We start from the raw sequence: 23,586 nt of genomic DNA on the forward strand, positions 1-23,586 counted from the left end.
CTGCGCATCAAGTTATTTAGCAAAGACAGCGCAGTCCGACACTGACTGATGTGTTATAACCACATCAACGGAATTACGGAATTGGTTATGATTGTTGATGGCGCCTTGCAGACGTGCAATTTACCCATACTAAATATCACACACCCACATCCTTACAAATGCTGCCTTTTGAACATGCTCAAACTGTTCACTGACAATTATTTTCTACAAAATTTAAATATTGTTTCAGAATGAAGTTGGTATTTCCATTTCCTGCGTCTGTTCCTCTCCTCTTTCTGTCCATATCTGCTCTTCTCCTGCTTCAGCCAGTCAGCCACCAGCAGGAGGGTCCTTCTATATGAGCCTGGTCCTGCTCAAGGTTTTTTCCTGTTAAAAGGAAGTTTTTAGAATGCCTCATCTAGAGACAATTCTGATTGTAACATATGTGATATAACCTTCGCCCCCTTCTTGCCTGTTTTTTGTCTTGGAAAATTTGATCCATAAACACTCCCAAGTACCCTGCGGGATGCTCCAGGTGTTGCTTGAAGTTTCACTTGGAGCAGTTTCAGTGTGTTCTGTTGATTTCAGAACACACTTGAATCTGCGTCAAAAGGCTCAGAGTGCTATCACATTCAGCTCTATTAATTTTTCACACTGTGCCCAAACGTGTTTGGAATTGAATTTCATATTCCATTTAATTAAACTTCGTGAGGTCAGCCCACATGGGGTGAAGCAATGTGGTTATGGTAATCATTTGCAAATGAAGGACTTGGAGAGGCATTTATGCCATCCTGTTGCTGTTTTAGCTGCATCAGATCTTAATGGTCTCCCTTCTTTCTCAACTGTTGAGACTTTTAAGTCTTACATGCGAAGAGCTGGTATCAAAAACATTGCTTAAGGGGCTGGTTGCCAACCAAAAATGCTAAGAATGACAAAACTTTGTTCACAAATCTCAAGATGGGGTATTTGTGAAGGACAGGGAGGGCAGCTCTTTTCAAGTCTCGATCAAGGCAACATATACAGCTGAGAGCAGTTTTACTAATGACCACCACAGAGGTCACGCCGGGATGAGAATTTGATGGCGAAGATTCTGTAGTTCATACCAGGAGATAAGTGGAAAGTTTACTGTAAATCATTAAAAGGCTGCATTCTATTCTTTTTAATAACTGAATTAACATTATACAGTTTTACTTTTTAGTAATAACTTCTCCAGTTCTATTTGTTGTTGTCTCTCATGGGTCAGACAAGGGGATGGAGGGAAAATGGGACATAAAATAGCAACATGGAATATGCAAGATGAAAGTAAACCATTAGAAAATAAGTAACTGTACTGTTTCAGAGGTTTTTAATCATTGTTATGCTCTAATTTAGCTTGTTTGGGGTAGATTGCTGATCAAAGCTGTAGCCATTATGAAGAATGGACCATGAAAAAAGCAAAACAAGGGTCATGGTTGTTATAATTGTTTTTTTTTACATTGATTAATGAAATGCATGCGTATATATGAAAAGTGAAATAATAACTCAATAAACTGGTTTAACAATTAATTGAAACATTTGCATTCATCACAAGCATGAGATAAAGAGGATGGACAGTTTTAGTTTGGCAAAGATTAGCGTATATCATCATCATCATCATTATATAGAAGTAAAGACACATCTAAAGCAGTAAGAATATATTCAGGAGCACTATAATTATAGGAAATCGTTCCCATGAAATTTAAATAAATAACTAAAGTGAAATAACTGAGGGGTGCTAACAAACACTGAAGTACTGAAGCACCACCACTTAAAGACACCAAACTTACAAAAGTAGACCTTTACCACTTCAAAGTAATCTTGTACTGTAGCTTGTGATCATTTGCTAAAAGGGACCTAATGGTGGGAGGCTTTCTCCAGGAAATGGTTGACATACCTACTTAGTAGCTCGTTCAGCCTCATTTCTTGCATGTACCTCTTTTCTCACGTACGCATGGAACATCAGCTCCTGATGCCGTTGAGCTCAAAGTGCAACACTGGAGTAGTTAAGTGAAATGATGGAGCTAAAAGTTCCTCATGAGGAAACCTGATGGACAAGAGATGTCCTCTACTTATAGCCGGTATGTGACAAAATGTTTGACCCTTGCTGATCAATATTTTAGGAAAATGTTCCCTGTGTCGTTACGCATTGCCCAAGCAGTGAAGGCCCTAACTGCTGTCTGTGTGTGCGTGCGTGCATGTGTGCATGTGGTGTCCTTACATAAGGCTTGAGTTAAAGTGAATCCATCAGGCACAGCATTTCTCTCCACCATCTCATTCCCTGTCATGAAAATGGAACTCCGATCCAGTGGAGCAAGTGTCAGCTTAGGTCGGGCGGAACATTTGCAAATGGTGTTAAAAGCATGTACTCGTTGGCCTCCTTTCTCAATATTTAATGAGAGAAAGCCCACAAAAATGATCCCTGTTTCCTCTTCGATCCCTTGTGGTGATGGGCATGAATTAGTAACACAGATCAAACTGCAGTGTTAGTGCAGATCAAGTATTTGTAAAGAAGCTGAAAGGACTATATACAGAGGTCCTATGAGATAATGTGGATGTGCCGTGCTTGTTCCCTTTTCCTGTCACATCAAATTTTAACCTGGAATGGAGGACTTCTACAAGGTATACAGGGACGATGAATTAGTTATCAAAACACGCTATCCTATCTTTAGACAGGAAAGTCTTGGAAAGAACCTAGAAAATCAGTTTACAAAGATTTGACAAAAATATGGCAAAGGGTTTGCAACAGATTGATTTAAGCAACATAGGCATTGTGAATTAGGATTAATAGTGAATTCACTTGGGAGATAGAACATTTTCTTCCTCAGCGGGTTGGTTTGCTTCAGCTAATCGGATTAACTGATCCACATGTGTGTTCCTCTTTGATCAAGTCTCAGAGGCCATCGATGCTGACGTGGTATGTCTAAGAGGACAAGCTAGGACTATTTTTATTTCCAACCTTTGCTGTAATGTACATATTTGGCAGTCTTAAATATCTTTTGCATGAGCCATATAGCAGAAAAGAGAAACCTGTAACCTTGCCCGTACATAGTCTGAGAGCACTCTCACCTTGCAGGAAGTCTTGCAACTTTCAATTAATCCAAAAGAAGTAGTGTGAAGATGAAATAATAAGAATTACAACAATAATGATACCAACCACAATATGAACTATACAACAAATAATACATAACACATAAAACAATTGCATCCATGTTAAATCTTGTAAATTCAACTGCACAGATTCAAACAAATCACACACAAAATTTAAGGATTTTATTTGAACTTTCATACTTATCTTTGCAACTTTGAAATTCCCAGGAGGGACTATTAAAATCAGATTAAAATAAATCAGCATTAAAGTGCATAAGCATGAAGTGCTGTATTTGCCAACATGATTCAAGGGAGCATAATTTGTTAAACACTGCAGATGATAGAAACCTCCAAAAAACCTTCCTATAGATGATCTTTGTGGAACAGCAGCAGGACCGACTCTAGTCTGTGTTGTAGTTAGTTTTAAATCTATCTTATGCTATGTTTAGATGTTAATGAATTTTAATTAGACATCCCAGTTAATGGGTTTAGCTAATGACCGATTTGAAAATTATGAAATGGATGGCAGGATCCACTCATTACTAAACACCTACTATTTAAATCTGTTATATGGAGCATTCTCTCTACACTGAAGGGTTTCCTTACGTTAATGGTCAGCTGTCATTAAATGAGCAGCCACGTATGATTATATCATTTCAAATGTGGCTGCATGCAACCACCACCTGTGTATATTCCACTTATATCACAGTTGCCAGTGTTTTGCCTCCACAGTTTACTTGTAGAGACTGGTCCCTGACATTTGTTCTCTTCTCTTCACCCTTGAGGGGAAAAGCAAAGAGAACATTTATTCCTCATTAAGCTTGTAGCAGCTGGCAGATTGTGTTCCTCCTTACATGACATTGTTACATTTCTTTTCATTTTATACACTTGTGTTTGTGGTGTTGTTTTTCGGCTTAGAGCTTTGCCCTGCCTGAGCATGTCACTTCCTATGCACCGAAAAGCTCTTACCAAAGACAACTTAAAGTTATTTTTGCATTTTATTACGATACTTGTGCATGGGCTAATATTTGCTCATTCATAGTGGACATCTGATGCTATATGTATACACAGACAGGTAGACATTCTCCATATATCTAGATGGACCCCCATTTTCTATAGGGGTATGCAGAACCACAATGAGTCTTAATGGACAGTGTTGAAGGAGAGTTCAAACACACAGGCTACTGCCATCTCTTAAAGACTTTCTGTGGACACATATAGGATCCAGGAACATTATAAGCAAAGTCATTGACAAGTAATGACATATTACTACACGCCGTTGACATGGTGATTGTCCTTTGAGCCTCCATTGCCAAACAGTCCATCCTGGAAAACATTAAAGAAAGTTTTACAACTGGTGACGCTCTGCTACAGTAGTTCATGTCAAGGGATCATAACATAATAAATCTTATTCACCAGCTCAATCTCCAGTCACATTGATGCCTTCTGTCAATCAAAATAACAACCTTCACCCAAATAAACTCAGCACACAGGCCCAGGCCTGGTGTTTCTTCATCTGCAAGATCTATTCTCATGAAGATTCTTTTTCATTTAGCCTGATATTAAATTGGTGCTTATCTAGGATTAGGAGATATGTAAGCTTGTCCATAGTTGTGTGACTTTTTTTTATTGCTTCCATGAGATGAAGACGCTTACACCAGAAGAAAATACAGTAAATGTTCAGAAGCTTTAGAGTTTCTTCAAACAGCAGGGAGTGTCTGTTGAAAGTGTTGGCTGCAGCGAGGCTTAATGTAACGGTTTCACACACAGCCTGCCGTGCAAAAGCAAGTAGTTGATAGAAAGCCACATATATTGCATATTTAACTAACACATACATACAATCCATGTGTGTGCAGACTGATCGCCATTAGAACATGCACCCATAAACTATTTACCTATAGTAGGTGGGGAGGGAGATGAAATGTGTTCTCACTTACATCAGAGCATTAAAAAATTCACCAGGTTTGTTCGTGTCAACATACAGTTGAAGTTCCATTGAGGAGACTGCAGAAGAGACCGAGCTTGCTTTTCCCTCTCTGGATATGAGCAGCCTGTTTGGATAAGAATAGAACTGTCGAACTCTGAAATAGCATCTTTTTCTTGCTGCACATCTGTCTAGTTTGAAAGTGTACCTTTGTATTCTTACACTTGACTTGGTGACTTCATCACTTCCCTGAGGGCACAGAATATAAAAGTAAATCAGGACAAGATTTCTCTCTGCACGCAACCAGCAACTGGTAAGGGAGGGCTCGGTCGACGATCTGTGGTCTTATCTGGTCTGGATGTGGCTTTCTTGCAAGACATTAGGTTTATACACATAGCGATTAATGCAATAAGCATTAAAGCTTCATAATTTGTTGTCAAACTATATCCTATATGGTCAAATTCTAAAAACTCTTCAAGACAAGTGGCAAAACCGACATGTTGACAGGTCAGTGAGGGATTCCAGAGATATCTGAACTCATTTCACGTCCATTATGCTTTTGTGTCCCCTTCATTTGTGTTACCGTAATTTAACCTTTGTTACCTTCACAATCAACCGTGTTCCCTTTTGCAGGGAGTTTCCAGAGGATCCTCCAGTGGATCCACCAAAACCTGTGGGTAGCTCCCAGGGAAAATAAATCCTCTTTTTGTTTTGGTTGCACAATAGAAGAAGTGCTTTGTACTTTCATATGAGCCTTCAGTTTTCTGTGATAAATTATGCCCTGTGGCAGGCAGAGTAAACACAAAGCTTATAAAGGACAATTATGTGGCAATTATATTAATAATGTGAAACAATCTGGTGCAAATCATGTTTTTGACTTTGGTAGCATGTTATAAGCTGTTTTTTTTCATGTATTATGACACATAGTGGCGGTTAAATAAGCAGTCACTGTCAAAGTTAGCCTGGCAAAACTGTGTCCAAATCAGAGACGATTAATGGTTTCTGACATTTACATAATTTGAAATCATTCACAGACACATTTGAATATTGTGTTCAAAAGTGATTTAACTGGAAATGCCCAAGTCCTGTTTGGAACAAATATGCACCGTCGTGCCTTGAGTGTCATCACACTTTTGTCTAGCTTGTTTCTTTCCAAACTGCTACATGACAATCACAACTGAGGAGGAGAAGGATGAAACCCTAACAGCTGGTTTTTAGTTACCAGAGATTGTGGAGCAACTGGAAGAAATAAAGTGGTGGACAACATTATTAGAGGATTTGTCTTTTGCTGAAGAGGATTTTGAATATATAGGTTAAAAGTGCGAAACCAGAAGGACTTTATATGATGTTTGAGCCCAGGGCAATCATCTGCATAAAAGTATGCAGATCTGTAAGGTGTTCTCATGTCATTTGTAAGGTGTGCAGAGTAGCTGAAATAGAACAAAGAAAGAATAAAACTTTGAATCTCTTCTCTTCCAAAATACACTGCTTTCATGTACTTTATTAGACATCACATAGAAGCCTCCATTTATGGCCATACTTTGATCTCTTTTTATTGTTTTACAAATATTAAGTTATCCACAAAAATAAAAATAACTTAGATAATAACCATATTAAAACACAAACATACGTACTTTACATTTATGACAAGAAAACATAATGCTGAAGTCTCCCAGAGATTCCTGGACAAAGTTCTGTATGTGCAAACCACTTATCAGAATAGAAATAATCTGTTACATTGACAGCATAACGCCAGATTATTTTGTCCTCTGCTTTGAACACAGAATAATAATGAAATAAATTACAATTTCTGATAAAGAGCCTCACACTTACAAATGTACTTAAGACCAACAAGGATCCTAAATTGTGCAGAGGCAGAAATCTCTATCCATTTAGTTATTGCGGACATTTGCTCTCCACATTAACACACATGACTGAAGTGTGGACAAAGTGTCAATACGGAAGCTTATAGTGTCACACAGAGAACACTGGATTTACACAACAGTAAGATCGGAGATATTCGGGTTGTGAAAGAATTGAGTTTTTCCATGACACTATATCTTTGTAGCATACCATCACGTTCATTGATGGAATCTGTGCAGCATAGTTCAGTTTTATTTACATGCTGAAAAGTGTACTTGTTAAATTAAGGTCTACCGTGCGTGAGTCTCCATTGGACCATACCACACACTGCACAGACAACACACGAAACATCATGGACAACATAACTCAGGGAAACCCATCTGTGCTGTGTTTTAGGGAAGCTATATACTGGACTTCAAAGTCTCAATGCTTTCCAAACATGATCAAGGGTCCACTTACCCTGATGCAGTTTAGGTTTAATATGAAAACACGGGAACTTGACAGCTGCTACAACCATGGAAACATCTGAACGGCCCCTGGCGAGGCGGTTCCAACCTAAGTGCACCCGGTTGGTTGTGGTGAGTTAAATCCTTATTATTGTGAATCCTGTTGTCTGTTGGAAGTGTACGTAGTGACGGTAATGATCGCATATCAACTCATTCCCTATTTTTCCCGGGACTCTGACATCACTCTATATGTCGCATATATTGCTGGTGCCAAAATGCAGTATTATTTCCTCTCTACGTGCAATCTACAGGCTATTCTCAGCTTTCCCTCCTGTTAATCAACGTGTGGTGAGGAAACAGCAATAATTCAGCAAGAAGATTTGCTCATGTTTATTTTCCTTGGTCTCCAGAAGAAAACAGTAAACCTCCGTGCGCTCTGACTTGTGGCAGCTTCAGACACGCCCTGCAAGCGCACGCTCTTCACCTAACGTGCACATACATCTGTCTACTGGCTCAGCTGTTTTATGCTCTGTCCTTGCTCTTCTGGAAACAAGTCCACCCCCCCAAAAAAAAGGTGTGGGGCATGCATTATGCAGTCACGTTGCCCTCGCTCGATTAATTGGTCTTTATGTTGAAATGTCTGCTGTTCTTTCATCGTTTTTATATGTTTCTTCATTTGCAGACGCTGACCCACTCTGTAATTCTGCATTCTTCACACACCACATAGCAGCACCAGTGGAACTTGCAGTTGCAGCGTTCACGCCGCGTCTGCTGCAGGATGTTGTGGCCTCTGCCGCAGCACAGACTCTCGCAGTTGTCCATGCCAGGGCTGGTCTTGTTGCAGATGCGCCCCTGCGTGCCCGCCGAGTCCGACCCCAGGTCCCGCTCGCAGAAATCCGGTGACTTTTCAAAGTACACGAGTTCGTTGATGCTTGGCCGCCGTCGGTGAGAGTGGTGGTGGTGGTGGTTGTTCTGATGGTGGTGGTGGTTGTGATGGTTGTGGTGGTTGTTATGGTTGTTGTGGTGCGAGTGGTCCAGCTGTCCGGTGTTCCGGTTGTGAGCCTTGATGAGCGTGGCAATGTGGAAGCGCTCTTTGAGAATCGACCCCACCAGCCGGAACTCCGGCGTGACCTGCCAGCAGGTCTTCAGCTGGCAGCTGCCTGACGTCCCGTGGCACTTGCATTTCCTTCTCATGTGGTCGAGCACCACCTGCAAGACACACACAGGCAAAAACAACCAAAGCTGAGTGAGGAAGCGAGCAGAGGCAAGAAAGTGAGGGAAGGGGCACAGGAAAGATTAATGACTTTCTTGGTCACTAGTACTTTTTAAAATTTAATATGTATGTTTATAGTTGCTGTATAAAAGCGGCCACAGCTTTTTATCTATTCTTTTAATCACGCAACCGTTCTTCTTTGGGAGACCCAGAATGTCCGGGACAAATATTGGCCCCGCATCGAAAAAGCCAGGTGGTGTTGCACTGTTGTCAAATATGGCGATATCAAATAACAAAGATGGATGGAGGCATCCCCAAAACACCGGCTTCCTCATTCCTCTTCAAATAACAGGTGATGACTTCAACAACACCAGCGTGTGGCAGCACCACAGCCGTGTTTACCGTACATACTGTACATACTTTCACTTTATCAGTGAAATGATACAGTTCAGTTTCTGATAATTGTGCCGAATACACACGGCTATTCCACATCTGTTATTCCATTTTTACACAGCAAAGTTTGCGTGCGTGCGCTTATCAGTCATCACCTTTTCTAAACTATAAGATCCAATTACCATCAGGAACACTGGGCCACCCAGAGCACTGACAGATGTGGCTGCTGTCGCTGCCCTTATCAGCACACACGTACACACACATGCTGGACAATAGAGCACTTATTCCACTCATGTGGCAGCAATAATAATATCCTTTATAGGCACAATCACACATTGACATCTGTCACTGGTGCGCGCTGTGTCATCCATGCAGAATAGGACAAAAATGGTGAACTGAGTGGGAATTTACTGGGACTTCCCAAGATGTATGCATATTTTATTTGCATACTAAATCACACTGTTATTCAAGTCTATGTACTTCACTTGTTGGTTTGCTGACCAACTAAGACTGGTCTTGTGGGTTTATTGGTTTCTGTATCCTTGCTACAAACGAAATGGGAAGATTAATGAAGGCTGAAAAATATGCTTCCTCATTGTAGATGAATGAATGAAGAGGTGGATGACAAATACCGATACGTGCTTGCTTGACTCATTTGTTTGAAATGAACCGAAACAAGAGGAGCAAAAGAAACCACAAGGATAAAATAAAAGAGAAATCAGTCACAGGCTAAAATAACCAGAAACTGGTGACTCAGGTGGCCTTTGCAAACCCTGGGGAGGGGAGCTTCATCAGGTTAGTCTGTTCGGGCCAATTTCTGTTTATTTAATGATGATGTCTCTATTACACAAATCGTTTCTCTAAATCTAATACTGCAGATGTGTTTTATTTTGCTATACCTCATCAAACCCTCCAGTCATAGGAATAAATACATCCCCTAATGTTTTTTTTAGATTTTTTTTTAAACAGAAAGGGATAACGGATGACGTATTTTGGATAAACACGGCTCTGTTGTTTTTGGGACAATTTAAAAACAAGGTTTTTATCGTCTCTGAAAAATGCTGGAGGCAGTCAAACTTTATAGTAAACATGATAACAGCACCCGCGCTCCGAATGAAGCACTTGGCTGGGTTTATAGGTGGAGAAGCAGCTCCAGAAACACAACCGTGCTGGCCTAAAAACTCACAGCAAAGTCTGTAATCATAAAACTCTGCAACCCACTGAAACCTTAAAGACACAAACTGGCCGGGGGTTTTAATTGCATCCACATTGCTACTGTTTGGAGGTGCACTGCATTAACAGCAGGATGCAATGTTGAAATGAGATCCAAACAGCTTTAAATATATAGACGTGTAATTACAGTGAATATTATATACGAGAGAGCTTATTCATTTTTAATTTTACTAGTTTTATTACATTACACACGTGTCCTGTGTTTAAAGAGCTGGTTGGGTTTCTGAGAATGAAAAAAGGCAGAAACTCTGATTCAAAATCATTCATATCTGGTTCAAATACACACTCCCAAACCAACAAGTAAAATAACACACACTCCAGCTATACATACATGCATCTGTCATATTGCACTTTGAGCTACATTTTATCAAACCAAAAACTTTTCTTTCCATTATCTGGAAAAATATATTCAACTGAATATCCTCCTAATAACATTTAAAAACTCAGGAAGCCTATGATTTTCTGACTTTGTTCTCTTCTTTTCAAACTTACACCTTGGGCTATGTCTGTGTTTATGATTCCCAATGAAACTACTGTGAAAAGGGGAAGAAAACAACATGATTTATGATGTTCTCATTGTAGGCTTTGTGAAAGTTCCCCGAGGACAGATGGGCCCCGGTGAAGGTGGAGGTGGAGCCGGGTGCTACGGCTGAAAGGAGGGAGTAAAATAAATGTGGGGGCGAGAGGCGGAGAGAAAAGAGGATGACAGGATGAGGAGATGATCTCTGGATCATCTCCGCTGTCCCTACACCTGTGTGTCTCTGGGGGTTATTATAAATCATCTGTCTGTCCGACCATCACCACCAGGGGCTCATCTATTATGTCCTGCTGCTTATCTAGCCTCCTTAGGACCCTTATCTAACATGCCCTCAGCTGTAATCACCTCTGTAGAGAGCGCTGGGAAAGAAAAGAAAGAAAGAAAAGAAATAAATCTTAAATTCTTTAAGAGCCTTCTAGAAGTCCCCAATAATGCACACTCTGAGTTTAAGCAGAGCTAAATGAAATGTCAAGTTTTATGGAAAAATACAAGGAAAATGAAGGACAAGTGCTAGCCTAAATGCTAAGTTTACACTGTATATGTAAATATATGCTAAGATGATGGATTTCATGGTTGTACCTCAGTTTACACATGCATTTTTGAAATGCTTCGGCATCATTGTTGGAACGCAGTTGCATCTGGCAAATTTTAATTGGGAAAGGTAAAGTTGGCCATAAAACAACCCCAACCAGAGATCAAACACAACATGTTGGTGACAGATTACAACTACTGGCTACACAATAAAGCAGGAAAAAGTTCACACTTGGGTCAGAGAACAGTGTGTAATGAAAGATGTTAACGATTAGATGGAAACAGTGACAGGATTCATTACGAAGGTGTCAAGTCCAAAAATGCCAGTTGAATTTAAACGGCAGCAGGTTAAAAAAAAAAAGCATTCTCCTTTAAATGGAGTAGAAGGATCAAGCAGAATCAAACAAGAGCAGCAGAGAAAGAGTGATGACAAGTAGCCCAGGTTCCCAGCCAGAACTGAACCACAAAAGTTACAGTTATGTGCGCACAAGTACAGACCTGCGTTCAGGCTTTGTTCTGTTTATTTGTTTGTTTCACACATGACCTGATGAAGTCATCAGAGGAATGTTGAGTGAATCAAGGGGTTTGGTTTAAACAGAACCTTTACGTCAGTGCATAACTCATGTTGTGCTTTTACTGTAAACAAATGTGATTTGATTTTTCCGGTCAACGGATTTAATACTTTCATTTCTTTTGATGGCAAATGGAGTGATTTCTGCCTCATTTGCCAATGAGTTCTGACTATTTAGGTTAATTAAATTAAAGCTAAAGATTTGTAGCATTAATAGGATTGAAAAGAACTCCAAAGACATGTCCAGTGTGTATTACAGCCTGTATTATAGCCTGATGACTGCTGGGATTGGTTCCAGCAGCCTCCGTGGCCTTGATTGGGAATAAGTGATGGTTGGTTTCCTTATGTAAGCCACTTTTTAAATACACTGTAAACACCATTTACCAAGAAAACCTGTCTGATTTTTTTTTTATGTTTCCTGTAAGAATTAGATGCGGAACCTCTTCAAAGACATGAGCATTGGATCATTTGGGTCCTGATAGGTTCAAACTCAGGTCTCCCACATGACTATTCCGTGTCTTACTAATGCTCAGTGAGATAAATTGATTGGAAATTCTTGGATTCTTTTGTTGTTGTTTACTATAGTTGGTCTCTAATGCCAGTTAGCCTTCTAACATGGCAGCATTCAAGTACCCGTAACAGCCCTGTCAATTGCCCCCAGTGTCCAAACTCTTACCACAATCTTTGGGACAACATTAATCATTTAGCTCAATGGATTTGGTAATGGCTTAATACATTATTTTATGTGTACAAGAAAGATTCTTGCAGGAGGACACATCAAACACAAGCCAAACATAGCGATAATCAGAAGCCAGTAAAGATCTGAGCAAGCAGCTGTGCTCCTACTTATCAAACAGGCGGCCTCAATATAGCATTGCCTGAAACTTAAGTCACATTCCAACACAGGAAACAGGAAATATCCTCTACAAGGTGCTAGAGCCACAAGCAGCCACACTCCACCTGCACGTGTTTGATTTATGACTTTAACTTGATCGTTTAATCGCCAGTCCCTGTGTCATCCCTGCTATCCACCTTTGAGAAAATCCCGGTTTAATGTCCATGCCTCCCACAGTCGACACCCGAAAAAGTCTGCATGCAGCCTTCAGTTTCCTAGTTCAAAAGAAACCTACTGAAGGACATTTAAAGGCAAGCAAAAAGCCAAGGCGATATCAAAGCATGCAAACAAATCCCACAGCAGCACATTAAGCCCAGACATCACTTTAAACTAATCAAACGCTCTGCTTCAAAAGAGCAGCTAAGCATACGGAGATAAGTATATTACGCGCAGCCACAATGACAGACTGGGCAAACGCGTAGTAGCTACACAGCGATGACAATGAGAGAGAGTGCGTGTCTCTGTATACTCCAGCTATTACTGTAATATGCACACAATGTCCACAGCTTTAATCCGCAGTCTAATAAAATGTTATGACCAACCTAAGAACTTCCACCTGTCGAGATTTTATTTGACCGCATATATTTACACATGCTGGTGTGTAATAAATAGAATGTGATGGGTAGAGTTGTTGTGCATGCTGTTGATGTGTGTGTTTGTGTGTGTGTGTGTATACTGTTCAAATGCAGTGGAACGCTGTGCACACCACTGATTACATCAAAAGGCCTTTGCGGAGCCCAAGACTAACACTGAAATGATGTGGCCGTTTCCGATTGCGCACATTTGGCTTTTTGTGTGGCTTCCCGGTAAAGGAATTTACATGAAAGAGCTCTCTGGAGGATTTTATCGCAGCTATCAAGTTAAATTAGGCTTCAAATATTCCAAGAGTCCCGCAATTGTCCGTTTAATGGGTATACATCAATAAATCAAAGTTACTGCAAATTGTGCATTATATCAAGAGTAAAGAGAAAAAGCCTTTGAGACCGAACAGATGTGTAAATCCAGGTCATTACGGATGTTGTGTCCCTGCAGGGCCACATCAACAGGAGGATGTTTGATTTGGAGACAAGGTTTTGACTGGATTTGCTCTTGTTGGCATAAGATGAGAGGAGAGCATCTCTCTGTGTTGCATATCCTTTGCAAACAAGACGTTACTAAGTAAAAGAAACTTCTGACAGTAGTTTGATTGACAGATATCTAGCATCTAGTCTATTTGGTTCTATTATATGACCCATCTGGTACTTGCAAAACCCTAAAAAGAAGCGATAACTTCCGTTTCACTTTGATGGGAGTGCCAAACTGAACTGCAGTATCGGGTCTGCACTGGCTCACCTTTCTCTCTTGCACCTGCTCACTGACTCATGCCCTTTCAAAAAGAATCAATAAAATACAAATGACACTGGCAGTGACATCAGCTCTGGAAAAACACCTCAAATCAAGCTAAATTAAGAAATGTTAATTGTCCCTTATGAAAAGGGGGATTCCTCTCCCTCTGACTTTCTGTCTCTCACACACTCTTGCTGCCCTTCACTCCCTTTACGCTATCTGAGGATCGCTCATTCTAATTACTAAGCCACGCTTGGCAAAGATACGGCGGTACTGAGCTGTTACAGAGTCAGCACTGTCACCACCTGCCTAATGAACGGGCAAGACTGAACAGAGTCTCGGCATAGCTCTGAGCGGCGCAACATGGCAGAGTGTGCCAAGCGTTTGTTTTGATTCTGTCAATTATTGAGTAGCGCAGCAAAAATAATTAAAAGAGAAGAAATTGGCAGGGGAATTTATGAACCCGATGAAATATTTCCATGCCATAAGCAGCTGCTCTTAAGCATGTTGTCAAACTTTTAAAACAGATCATATTAACAACCGAACAGTAGCACATTTTGTTTAATTGAAACCACATCCTTTTCCCAGAAATGAGCTACAGGCTGATAAAGACTCGTTTACTTAATTATTAGGCTAAAAATTAAGATGGATTAAATCTGGCAGTGAAAGTTTGATTTTGTTTCTGTATGTGCAGGTTTTGATGCTGATAAGTGAACTTTGACTCCTCAGTTTACAGTGTTGTTTCGGTAATTAGCCCTGATGCAGAGGAGCTGGAGAGGAGGCGCAGCAAGACAGGGCAAGAGGGGGGGGAAGGAAGGGCGATCTCTTTCTACTTTCCGCACCAGCGTTTGAAGTCTAAAATCTTTTGCAGGGTTTTAAACATCTGTTTCCAAACTTCCAGCAGCCACTAATTAGGGCTAAAAACAAGACGGGACGCCGTGAGAACCCTGGGGTGGGCAAGAGGCGACATGCACACCCGGCTAAAAAAACCACCACATTCTTCTGTTTAAAGAAGGCTTCACGGAGAGGAGGGGAGAGTGCGGAGGGGGGGGGGAGTGGGGGGGGGGAGCAGGGCAGAGGGAGATGAGGTGGTGGTGGGTTAGATACAATAGGGGTAGGAGACCCCACCTGCCAGAGGTTTACTGTTTGATTTTGGGTCATGTGCATCTTGGTCAGGTTTGTTGCTATGTTCTTAATCATCTTTAGTGTCAGAGCTCTGCAGTTGCTAAGGCAACAATTTTTTTCCACTAACTTTCACTGAACGTCTCTTAGGCACAGATCTCCGGTCTATGGTGAGCTGTAAACACTTCTAACAAAGCTGCTCTAAACATCTGCAAACAATGGCATTTTATTCTGTTAGAAAGCTGCAAATCTCTTCCAATTTTCCACTAGGCGTAACCAAATCCATCGAGTAAGTGGTTAGAGTTTGGATCCCAGTGAGTTTAGCAGGGTTCATCAAGACTGTATCCAAATGAGGGGGGGGGGGGGGGGGGGGGGTGAGCCCCAGAAGCTCTGGATGTCTGTTAAACCTGACAAACACCAAGAATTACAGCCAGACCAGCTGCTAATCAGGAGTCACATCCACTACTACTGAACTCATCGAAGATGCTTTTCCAGACTTCAAGCAGGAAAATGGACAGCCAATCAGAGGAGTACATGCATCTTGGATGCATAATATTTGCACTTTCCTGTAAATCATCTGTTTATGGCCCAGGGTTTGACCTGGAAGAAGCATGCTGCAGTTGATGCTATCAGCTCAGCTTCACTGCTCAAAATACTGCCAGTTTGCTACAATTGCCATCAATACTGACCTGATGAAGGCCTCTGCGCATTTCAACGGAGCCAGACATTCTTGGTCAATAACTTAATTGTCCTCACATGATTGTTACTGGCATAAGGATGGCAGTCCAATTACAGCAAGTGACCTAGTTACAATACAACCAGAATGGTCCCTTCCAGTATTAGTGACCACACATCTACAAGGTCATGTACGTTTTTTTTTCCACTTACAAGTTTAGTTTTAAAGCCATCATGTCAAAACTTCAGCAGGATTTGTTTTGTTTAAATTGCTGGCAGCAGTATTGTAAAAATAATCCATTTTCTACATATAACTGAGGGTGTTGCACTTATGTACTAAAGTAAATATAAGAATATGAGGCTAATTGATGCATGTGGTGTCATACAAAGGATAAAAACAGTGGGTGACATTATCAAATGAAGTCTGAGGGCAGGACTAGCTGTTCCAAGTCTGAAAATTATGTCATTTACACATTATTTTCTTTGGAATGTGTAACACCTTTTTTGTTTTAAGGTCCCCTTTTTATTACATTGGACAGTGAGGACTGTACAAAAGGCTTTCCCAAAAACAAGGAGATCATATTGTCGGTGTTTTGGACATGTGACAATGTATAAGTCACTCTGTGTCAGGACATTGAGAAACTCTTTGACACCAACTTTCATAATGTTACTGCATCCAATTACCAAAGGACCCAAAGGACCACATTTATTTCCTTGTCTCATGAGCTCATAAGCACTCTTGTCATATCAGCTCCCCACCCTGGCTTTATTACTTGCACCACACTGATTTGAATTTGCTGATTCTACAACTGTACCAACAATCTGAGCCACTGCGAGAGGGCTGCTGTTGCCGAGTGTGGCTGACAAGCTCCGCGCAGTGTTTTGTCTGCTTAATCAAGGAAACAAGAGCTAAACTGATTGAAAGATAACAGAGACAAATTAGTGAGGAGGAAACTGGAAACAATGAGCAATTTCGGTGCTCACCATGCCTCTGGTCCACTGCGGAGTGTCATCGAGGCTTTTCACTGCTGTTTACATCTTTCTATCACTTTGCCCAGAGCAGTTGCCTCTTTTGCAGAGCTGATCAAAGTGTAATTATTACAAGATGGTTAAAAAAAATGCCTATTGAGTATTTAACAGAGGCCATGTGTTGCTGTGCGTCACCTTAATGTAACATTTATCAGAGTGTTCTTTATCAGGCCAGACAGTCCCACCTGACTGTCCCAAGGAATTTGAATTAGTGCTTTATGTTTTTACAATAGATTTGGCCCCACTGAATATGTCAATACAACCCTATATTAAACATATGGCTTCACATTCAGATAGTTTAATCATTGCGAAAAAGTGTTTTTACCTAATTCAGCATTGGATGAAATCAGCAACTACACTTTACTCTTATTGTGATATAAAGAATCATCATTAAAAAAAAAGGAAAATTATCATAAAAAGATGCAGCCACTTAAGGTTTGGTCCATACATCAGATCTGAGTGATAACAATGAGTCGCAGCAGGTTAAAGTTGTGCAAGATGGATTTCCATTCATCCTGCTGTACTTTAATTACTTCTAATTGTCTTTAAATACCTGACCCCCTGTCCTTTTGTCAACCTGCCCAGGGAAATTTAGTGTACTATTGCACAGCACCAGAAAACCACAAGTTACCAACATTATGTGCTATTTGTATCATTATGGTGCTTTGTGCATGTACCCATTGTTTAACAGTGTAATGCACAATGTATAATGCTCGAAATTATTATTTACATTCATTGGAAGGAGAACATTTAAGTTGATTCCAGTCTGGCCAAGCAAAAGCTAAGAGGGGAGATATTTGTGTCTCTTTCCACTCACCTGCCTCCCCACTCGATTATTATGCAGCCTCATGCGGGCGTGGATGTCCCTGTAGGTTTCACGAGCATCAAGGAAGTCCCTGGAGAACTTTTCTCCAAACTCCACATCAGGGCTGCAGCCACCCCATTCCCAGGAGTCCTGTGGTCCCGGGAGGTCAGCGGGGAAGTGCTCCATGACACCATGGACCATACCCTTCCCGCGATGGATGGCCTCCAGTTGCAAACGGTGGAGTTTGATTCGGAAGGCTTCCTCGTCCCCGCGCCGCTTCTCATCACAGCTGCAAGCCTTCAGTTTGCCCATCGAGCACGCGTTGGCCACTGCGTGCACCACACCGGCTGCTGCTATGGCATAAGCAAAGGCGCTCTCTCTGAAACCTATAAGGATAAAGGACAGAATAGTTAAAAAAAATAGCCACATAAAAAGGTCAAAGGTTATTATAAATATCCTAATCTGGAAGAGGACTTTGGAAAAGAATGGAAATGTCTCCATCAGAGTTAGTCCGTAAAAAAAGGATTGAAACTGTCCAAACTGGTCCTGTTAAGTCCCATTGTAAATTACTTGAAAATTACAGTACATGAAAAACAAGACCTCTGTAAATATTTAGCAGTTTACTCAAGTGAGTCAGGAACAGGCTTAAGAAACATTTGCAGATTTAGCAGACAGGCTGCAGCGTGTCTGCGTGTGTGACAGGAGCCATTGAATCAAAAATGCATTTAAAGTCTCTCATTAAAGCTGACAGCGTCAAAATGCAAGTTCCTACCAAATAAATTAAATTAAGTAAATTATTATACAGTTTAAAACAAATGAAAAACAATAACCTTGTTTTCTGTCATTTTTTTAAAAACCAGAAAAACTCTATCCAAAAAGCTGAAAGTAACAACTTTTGATTCATTTGTCCTTGTCAGAGTACCATTGCAAAACTGCTGACAAAAGTTTTAAGATGATCTTTCAAGTCTTCATCATAGCCTCTTTATCTCACAGCACCAAAATAAGAATGACATAAGAAATATCTTAACCTCATTGTCAGTAACACGTGTCACAATGTTTGCGAATTTGCAAAATTTCACACCCAATCAATAACACTGTAGCAAAACTTGCCTCTCTTGCCTCACACACACACACACACACACACACATCGGCATGTGTGTGCCAAGACTGATATAACAAGGGGAAACATCTGGGACAATAACAATTAAGTGTTCCAAACACTTGCATGCTTTGTCTCTGTGGGTCAGCTGAACATGAACAGACCCACACCACTCCCATCACTGGAGGGCTCACAGAGGACTCATATTAAACATGACTGTGTCTCATGTCTGATGTAGATTTTGTGCAGTAGACCTCTTTTTATCCAGCTCTACACCATATTAGATTGGAATTGGGCGCGTGTGATAGAATGATTATCAAATCCAGAAGGAGAATTTGGTATTTTGGCAACTACAGGGTAACAAACTGGTCCTGCTTTTTAAATAATTGCCAAATCCGAAAATACAGTTGCAAAAAAATCAGCAATAGAGTGAGATTTGTAGCGTCGGTGGGCTAAATGGCTATAGAGTCCATAGTTCTTCACACCTCCAAAAGAATCCTCTTGTATCATTTTCAACTCAAGAAAGACCAAGAAACTACACTTGTATTGAATGTTGCTGTCACGTAAGTCATGCATCAGCAGTATGTGTATACGTATTTAAATATGTGTTGACAATTAATGTATTTTCACATATTCTATTTTCACGTATTCTATAAACCTAAAACCTAACAGACTTCTAATTTAGTGACATAAACTCTTTGTTTTTTGTGGTCAGAGAAAGTTTGATGTATGTTTTAAAAAGTTAGGAGGTTGATTATGTCATATTGCAGCCCTTGCTTAGTAATTTAGTTGAATTGGCTTAGTCGGAAAAAGCACATGAAATGACTACGTGCGTAATCTCCTTGTATAAGGTGTGACCGCTTTTGCCTTTAGAAGCTAAACACATCCCTTTCTTCAACAATCCAGTTATAGTATGTCTCTCTTAAAAACACACACCCTTTCAGTGTAAACATGTATACATTTGAGGCTGACTTTCATTATGTGCAAACAAACAAGCGAAAACTTCAAGATCTCGTTGCAAAAATTCAGAACTTGGGCCTTGGTGCTTGAAACCTCTTGCAACCATCAGGTTCTGTAAAAGCAGAGCCACTGGCTCTCGGTGTAGAACTAGTGCAGATTAGAATGGAAACTTGTAAAGAAAACATGAAAAGAAACCACTCAGGAGTTTATTGCCCACTGCTTGAAGGGGAAACGCTTCAGGCTGCTTGTTGGAGTCAAATAAAAACTTATGAACTGCAACTCGATGTGTGTATGCCTGTGTGTGTGTGTGTGTGTGTGTGTGTGTGTGTGTGTGTGTGTGTGGTGTGTGTGTGTGTGTGTGTGTGTGTGTGTGTTTATGCTTTTTGATTTTGTTTTCTTATATAGAATCTGATATTACACATATTTTAAACCTTTGTTTGACAGAGACCATTTAATATGAGTGATTAAAACATGCAAACTTAATGACTTAGAAAAGGAACATATATTTAAAAGGGAAACATGTGTCAGAGCTCAATGTACTGCATCCTTCTCTTATTCAAATTAGAATAGGTGCTGCGAAGGGAGGGCATGCAGCTCTGTCTGTGTGCTGTGTGTTGACCCAGTGTTGAGCACATTCAGCCTGAACAGTGTGAAAAGAACGCAGCCATCTTATTTGTCTCAATAGAACCGTTGCATTGTGGAGGTGTCAACAGAGGGGAGGTGAGTATTACATTGAGTCATCCAGCAAAAAAGAAAAGAAAAAGTTGAACCAGTGTCAACACTGAAGGCAAAAGCAAGACAAAGTCCCAGTTGAAGTAAAAAAAATAATGGATTTGACCTAATCGCGCAATGTGAATGTCATATGACACCTTCCACATGCAAACCTGTTCATTATAGGCCACAATATCACTATTACACTCAGGAGGATTATTCCAGAAAAAAACCAAAAAAAAACTCGAAGGCCAGTTTTTATAGTTTCCAGACATATGGACATTGTGGCAAGCGTGTTCTCTGATTTTTGAATTTACACTCAGCAAAAATCACACAGACTTTCTGAATTGGGTTTAAGCAGCAATGATCCACGTCTCTGGCTTCCACTTTTGCCTTTATCATTGAGTCACATTTATCCCATATTTCCTAATCACATTGCAGGAGAAAACCATCAGGTGTGTGCAAACAAGAATAAATGTAAGCTGACATTAACATACTGTCAGTATGGTATCTGGATTTATGATCTGTTTCCGATAAGCATTTGTCAGAAATCAACTGCATATCTACCCACACCCCCACCACCACCACTATCTCGCCCTCATAAGGAGGAAAGTGAGAGGGATGAGCCAGATTGGCACTTAGGCATCTCCTTATATGTGGGAAGCCTGTTTTAGCTCTAGCACTATACTCTGAGCCTGGCTCTGAAATATAGGCCCCTGGAAGACAGGAAATAAATCAATCTAACAAATAATTCACCGGCTGCGGCTACGCCCGGCTGAACTGATGGCAGAGAAAGTGACAAAATGTATTAAAGATTGAAAAGTGACTGTCACTTTGTGTTACAGAAACCGACTAAACAGGTTTATGCTTTTGCCACCGAGAGTTGGGAAAGTGCTGAGAGCAAATTCACAAGCACTTGCACTGGCAAGGGAAGTAAAAGCATTAGGAGCCGCACAGCGACGGGGGACACGGACTCAGTGACAAAAAAGAGAGGGAAAAAAAAGACTTGCCTGACATCCTCTTTAGCCTACTTTTTAATGCAAGCTTGCAAAGTTATCAGAATCCACCAGTGGACGGACACGTGGCAGAGTGCAGCATCAGATGGCGTAACGTTGCACTTCAAAAAAATGAAATTTGGCTTCCTTAATACACCAAAAATTGCAGATTTTTCCAGCTAATTGAAAGGTTTTATGTGATCATTGGCTTTAGATTACATTTTATTCAATGACGAAAGCATAAAAACATCAGCTTTTGGTCATCTATGGGACATCCTACTAACACGTCTCGTCTTCTTGACAGCAACCCTCTGATTCCAGTCAGCTAACCGCCTGTTCTAATGATGATAAACAGCCTCTCATTCAGTTAGACAGCAGTGAAAGTGAGACCAGAGGTGTGTGAGCATGCGCTGCTCTTACTCACCGCAAAACCTGTCGGGAGGAAGACTTAACAAAAATGTAATGACTGTTGCATGCTGATTAAGGCGAGCAAGAGTTATGGCAACACACTCTGGGAGGATCTGTCACTCGGACGGTTTATCATATTTTTTTTAATAACGACGCAGAACTTTCCAACCAGCTTTTTAAATTCATTAAAATCTGAAAAAAATACCACAGACAATGTTCTACCAGTGCCATCGGGCTCCAGTGATGATGGAAATATTTTAAAAAAAACAGAACATAAAAAAATATCATTATTTGAGGAGCTTGACAGTTTAACCAAACAGATACTGGTTGCAAATGCTATCATTGATAATAAATTCAGCATTTATTTCCAAGCTGCCATCTTCTCCTGAGGGAGGGATATACTCAAACCACCTAACGTTGTTAATCCATCCAGGCATTCTGGCAACAAAGAACCCAATGCCTCTTCCAGTCAATAACGGATGAGGAGATCTGAAGACTTCCCAATGCTGAAGCTCCTCTTTCATCCTTTGTGGCTGACTTGCAAAGCTGCGAGCACTACAAAGCGTCAGAGAAACTGATCTGCAGCAGCTTTGGTAATCTTCAGGTGACTAACTGCTTTTGAAGTTACCTGCTCTTTTGTTATGGAGGAGATACAGTATTGGTTAGAAATGGGATCCTGGTCCGCTGGTCACTACACACAAGCCAACCATTTTGGCTCCAGAGGTGCGTCCTTGGAAACCACCACCACCTGTCTCAGCTGTTATTCTACGGCTTGTTGGCGATGTGTACCATCTTGATGCGTACGCCTAATCTTTCAAAGGTGTTTTATCAAAGTGTGTTTGAGGATGAAAGCACGACCCCTTTGAAGACCTAACTTTAGAACTGCAACCAGTGGTGACGTCTTGCCTCAGTACACTACACTTCACATCAGTAGGTGGCTTTTTATTTTTTTAAATTGTCTTACATTCATTCATTAATTATTCATTTCATTATTTAGTTTCACAATCTCGATTTTCTGCAGCTAAAATGCTGGCAAGATATAAAAATTGATCACATCACAATTCTCACTTAACAGGCTTCCTGACCATCATAGTATTGATTTTGGAATTTAGAGAGCTCTCTGTCTGTCTGAGCTCTAATTAGAGAGCTGAAGTCAGCCAATCAATTGTTCAGAATGCTTAATGTGTGGAAAATCACACGTTAAATTGTTAAATGTCCAGATATTCTTCCTGGCCTTTGGTTTAAAGTTAGAATTTGTTTATTTTATAGTGCATTTTCTTAACTTTATGTCATGGGAATTTATTTCTGTTATGCTCTGTTTGTTATTGTGTTAGTTTTGTTGCTATAATTTTAATATTCAGCTTTGTTAGTTTGAAAATGTTAAAATAAAGTTGATTTGAAAGTATTTGAATTTGAATTGATGATAATTTTACAGGAAAATTATTTCATCCTGACCAGGAATAAGGACTGACCTCTTTTGAAGACTATGCTGTCATAAGGTATTTTGTTCCTGGTCTCCAGGCTGGAGCAGTTCCAGCGGTGTCCTCTGAACTGGTGCTGGCATTCATGGATGGCAATCTGGATTCCCTGGATTGCGGAGGCTGTAACGTCTGGATTACGCATGCACACCTCTAGCTGGCGCCGTGTCAGTCCTGGCAGCGTCAGACACACTGTGTTGGCGTTGAGGATGGGATCAATATTGGGAAGCTTCAGGCCCAAGATTTCATTGGAGTCTACCCTGCATGCAGATCACACAGCAAGTTAT

The 23,586-nt window shown here is 40.6% G+C and overlaps 1 protein-coding gene across 1 annotated transcript in view; it reads right to left on the reverse strand.

Moving 5' to 3' along the window:
• Positions 1–6,474: 6,474 nt before the first annotated feature.
• wnt10a (wingless-type MMTV integration site family, member 10a) overlaps positions 6,475–23,586 on the reverse strand; it is an 18,746-nt gene continuing 1,634 nt past the window's right edge. Inside the window, exons 2-4 of the mRNA XM_057047891.1 lie at positions 23,294–23,559; positions 17,661–18,034; positions 6,475–8,526 (exon numbers count right to left, since the gene is read on the reverse strand). Coding sequence (XP_056903871.1) covers positions 7,990–8,526; positions 17,661–18,034; positions 23,294–23,559 — 1,177 coding nt within the window. The 3' untranslated portion in view covers positions 6,475–7,989. The remainder of the gene's footprint in view (positions 8,527–17,660; positions 18,035–23,293; positions 23,560–23,586) is intronic.

This window comes from Takifugu flavidus, chromosome 1 (assembly GCF_003711565.1).
Source record: "Takifugu flavidus isolate HTHZ2018 chromosome 1, ASM371156v2, whole genome shotgun sequence".
NCBI lineage: Eukaryota > Metazoa > Chordata > Actinopteri > Tetraodontiformes > Tetraodontidae > Takifugu > Takifugu flavidus.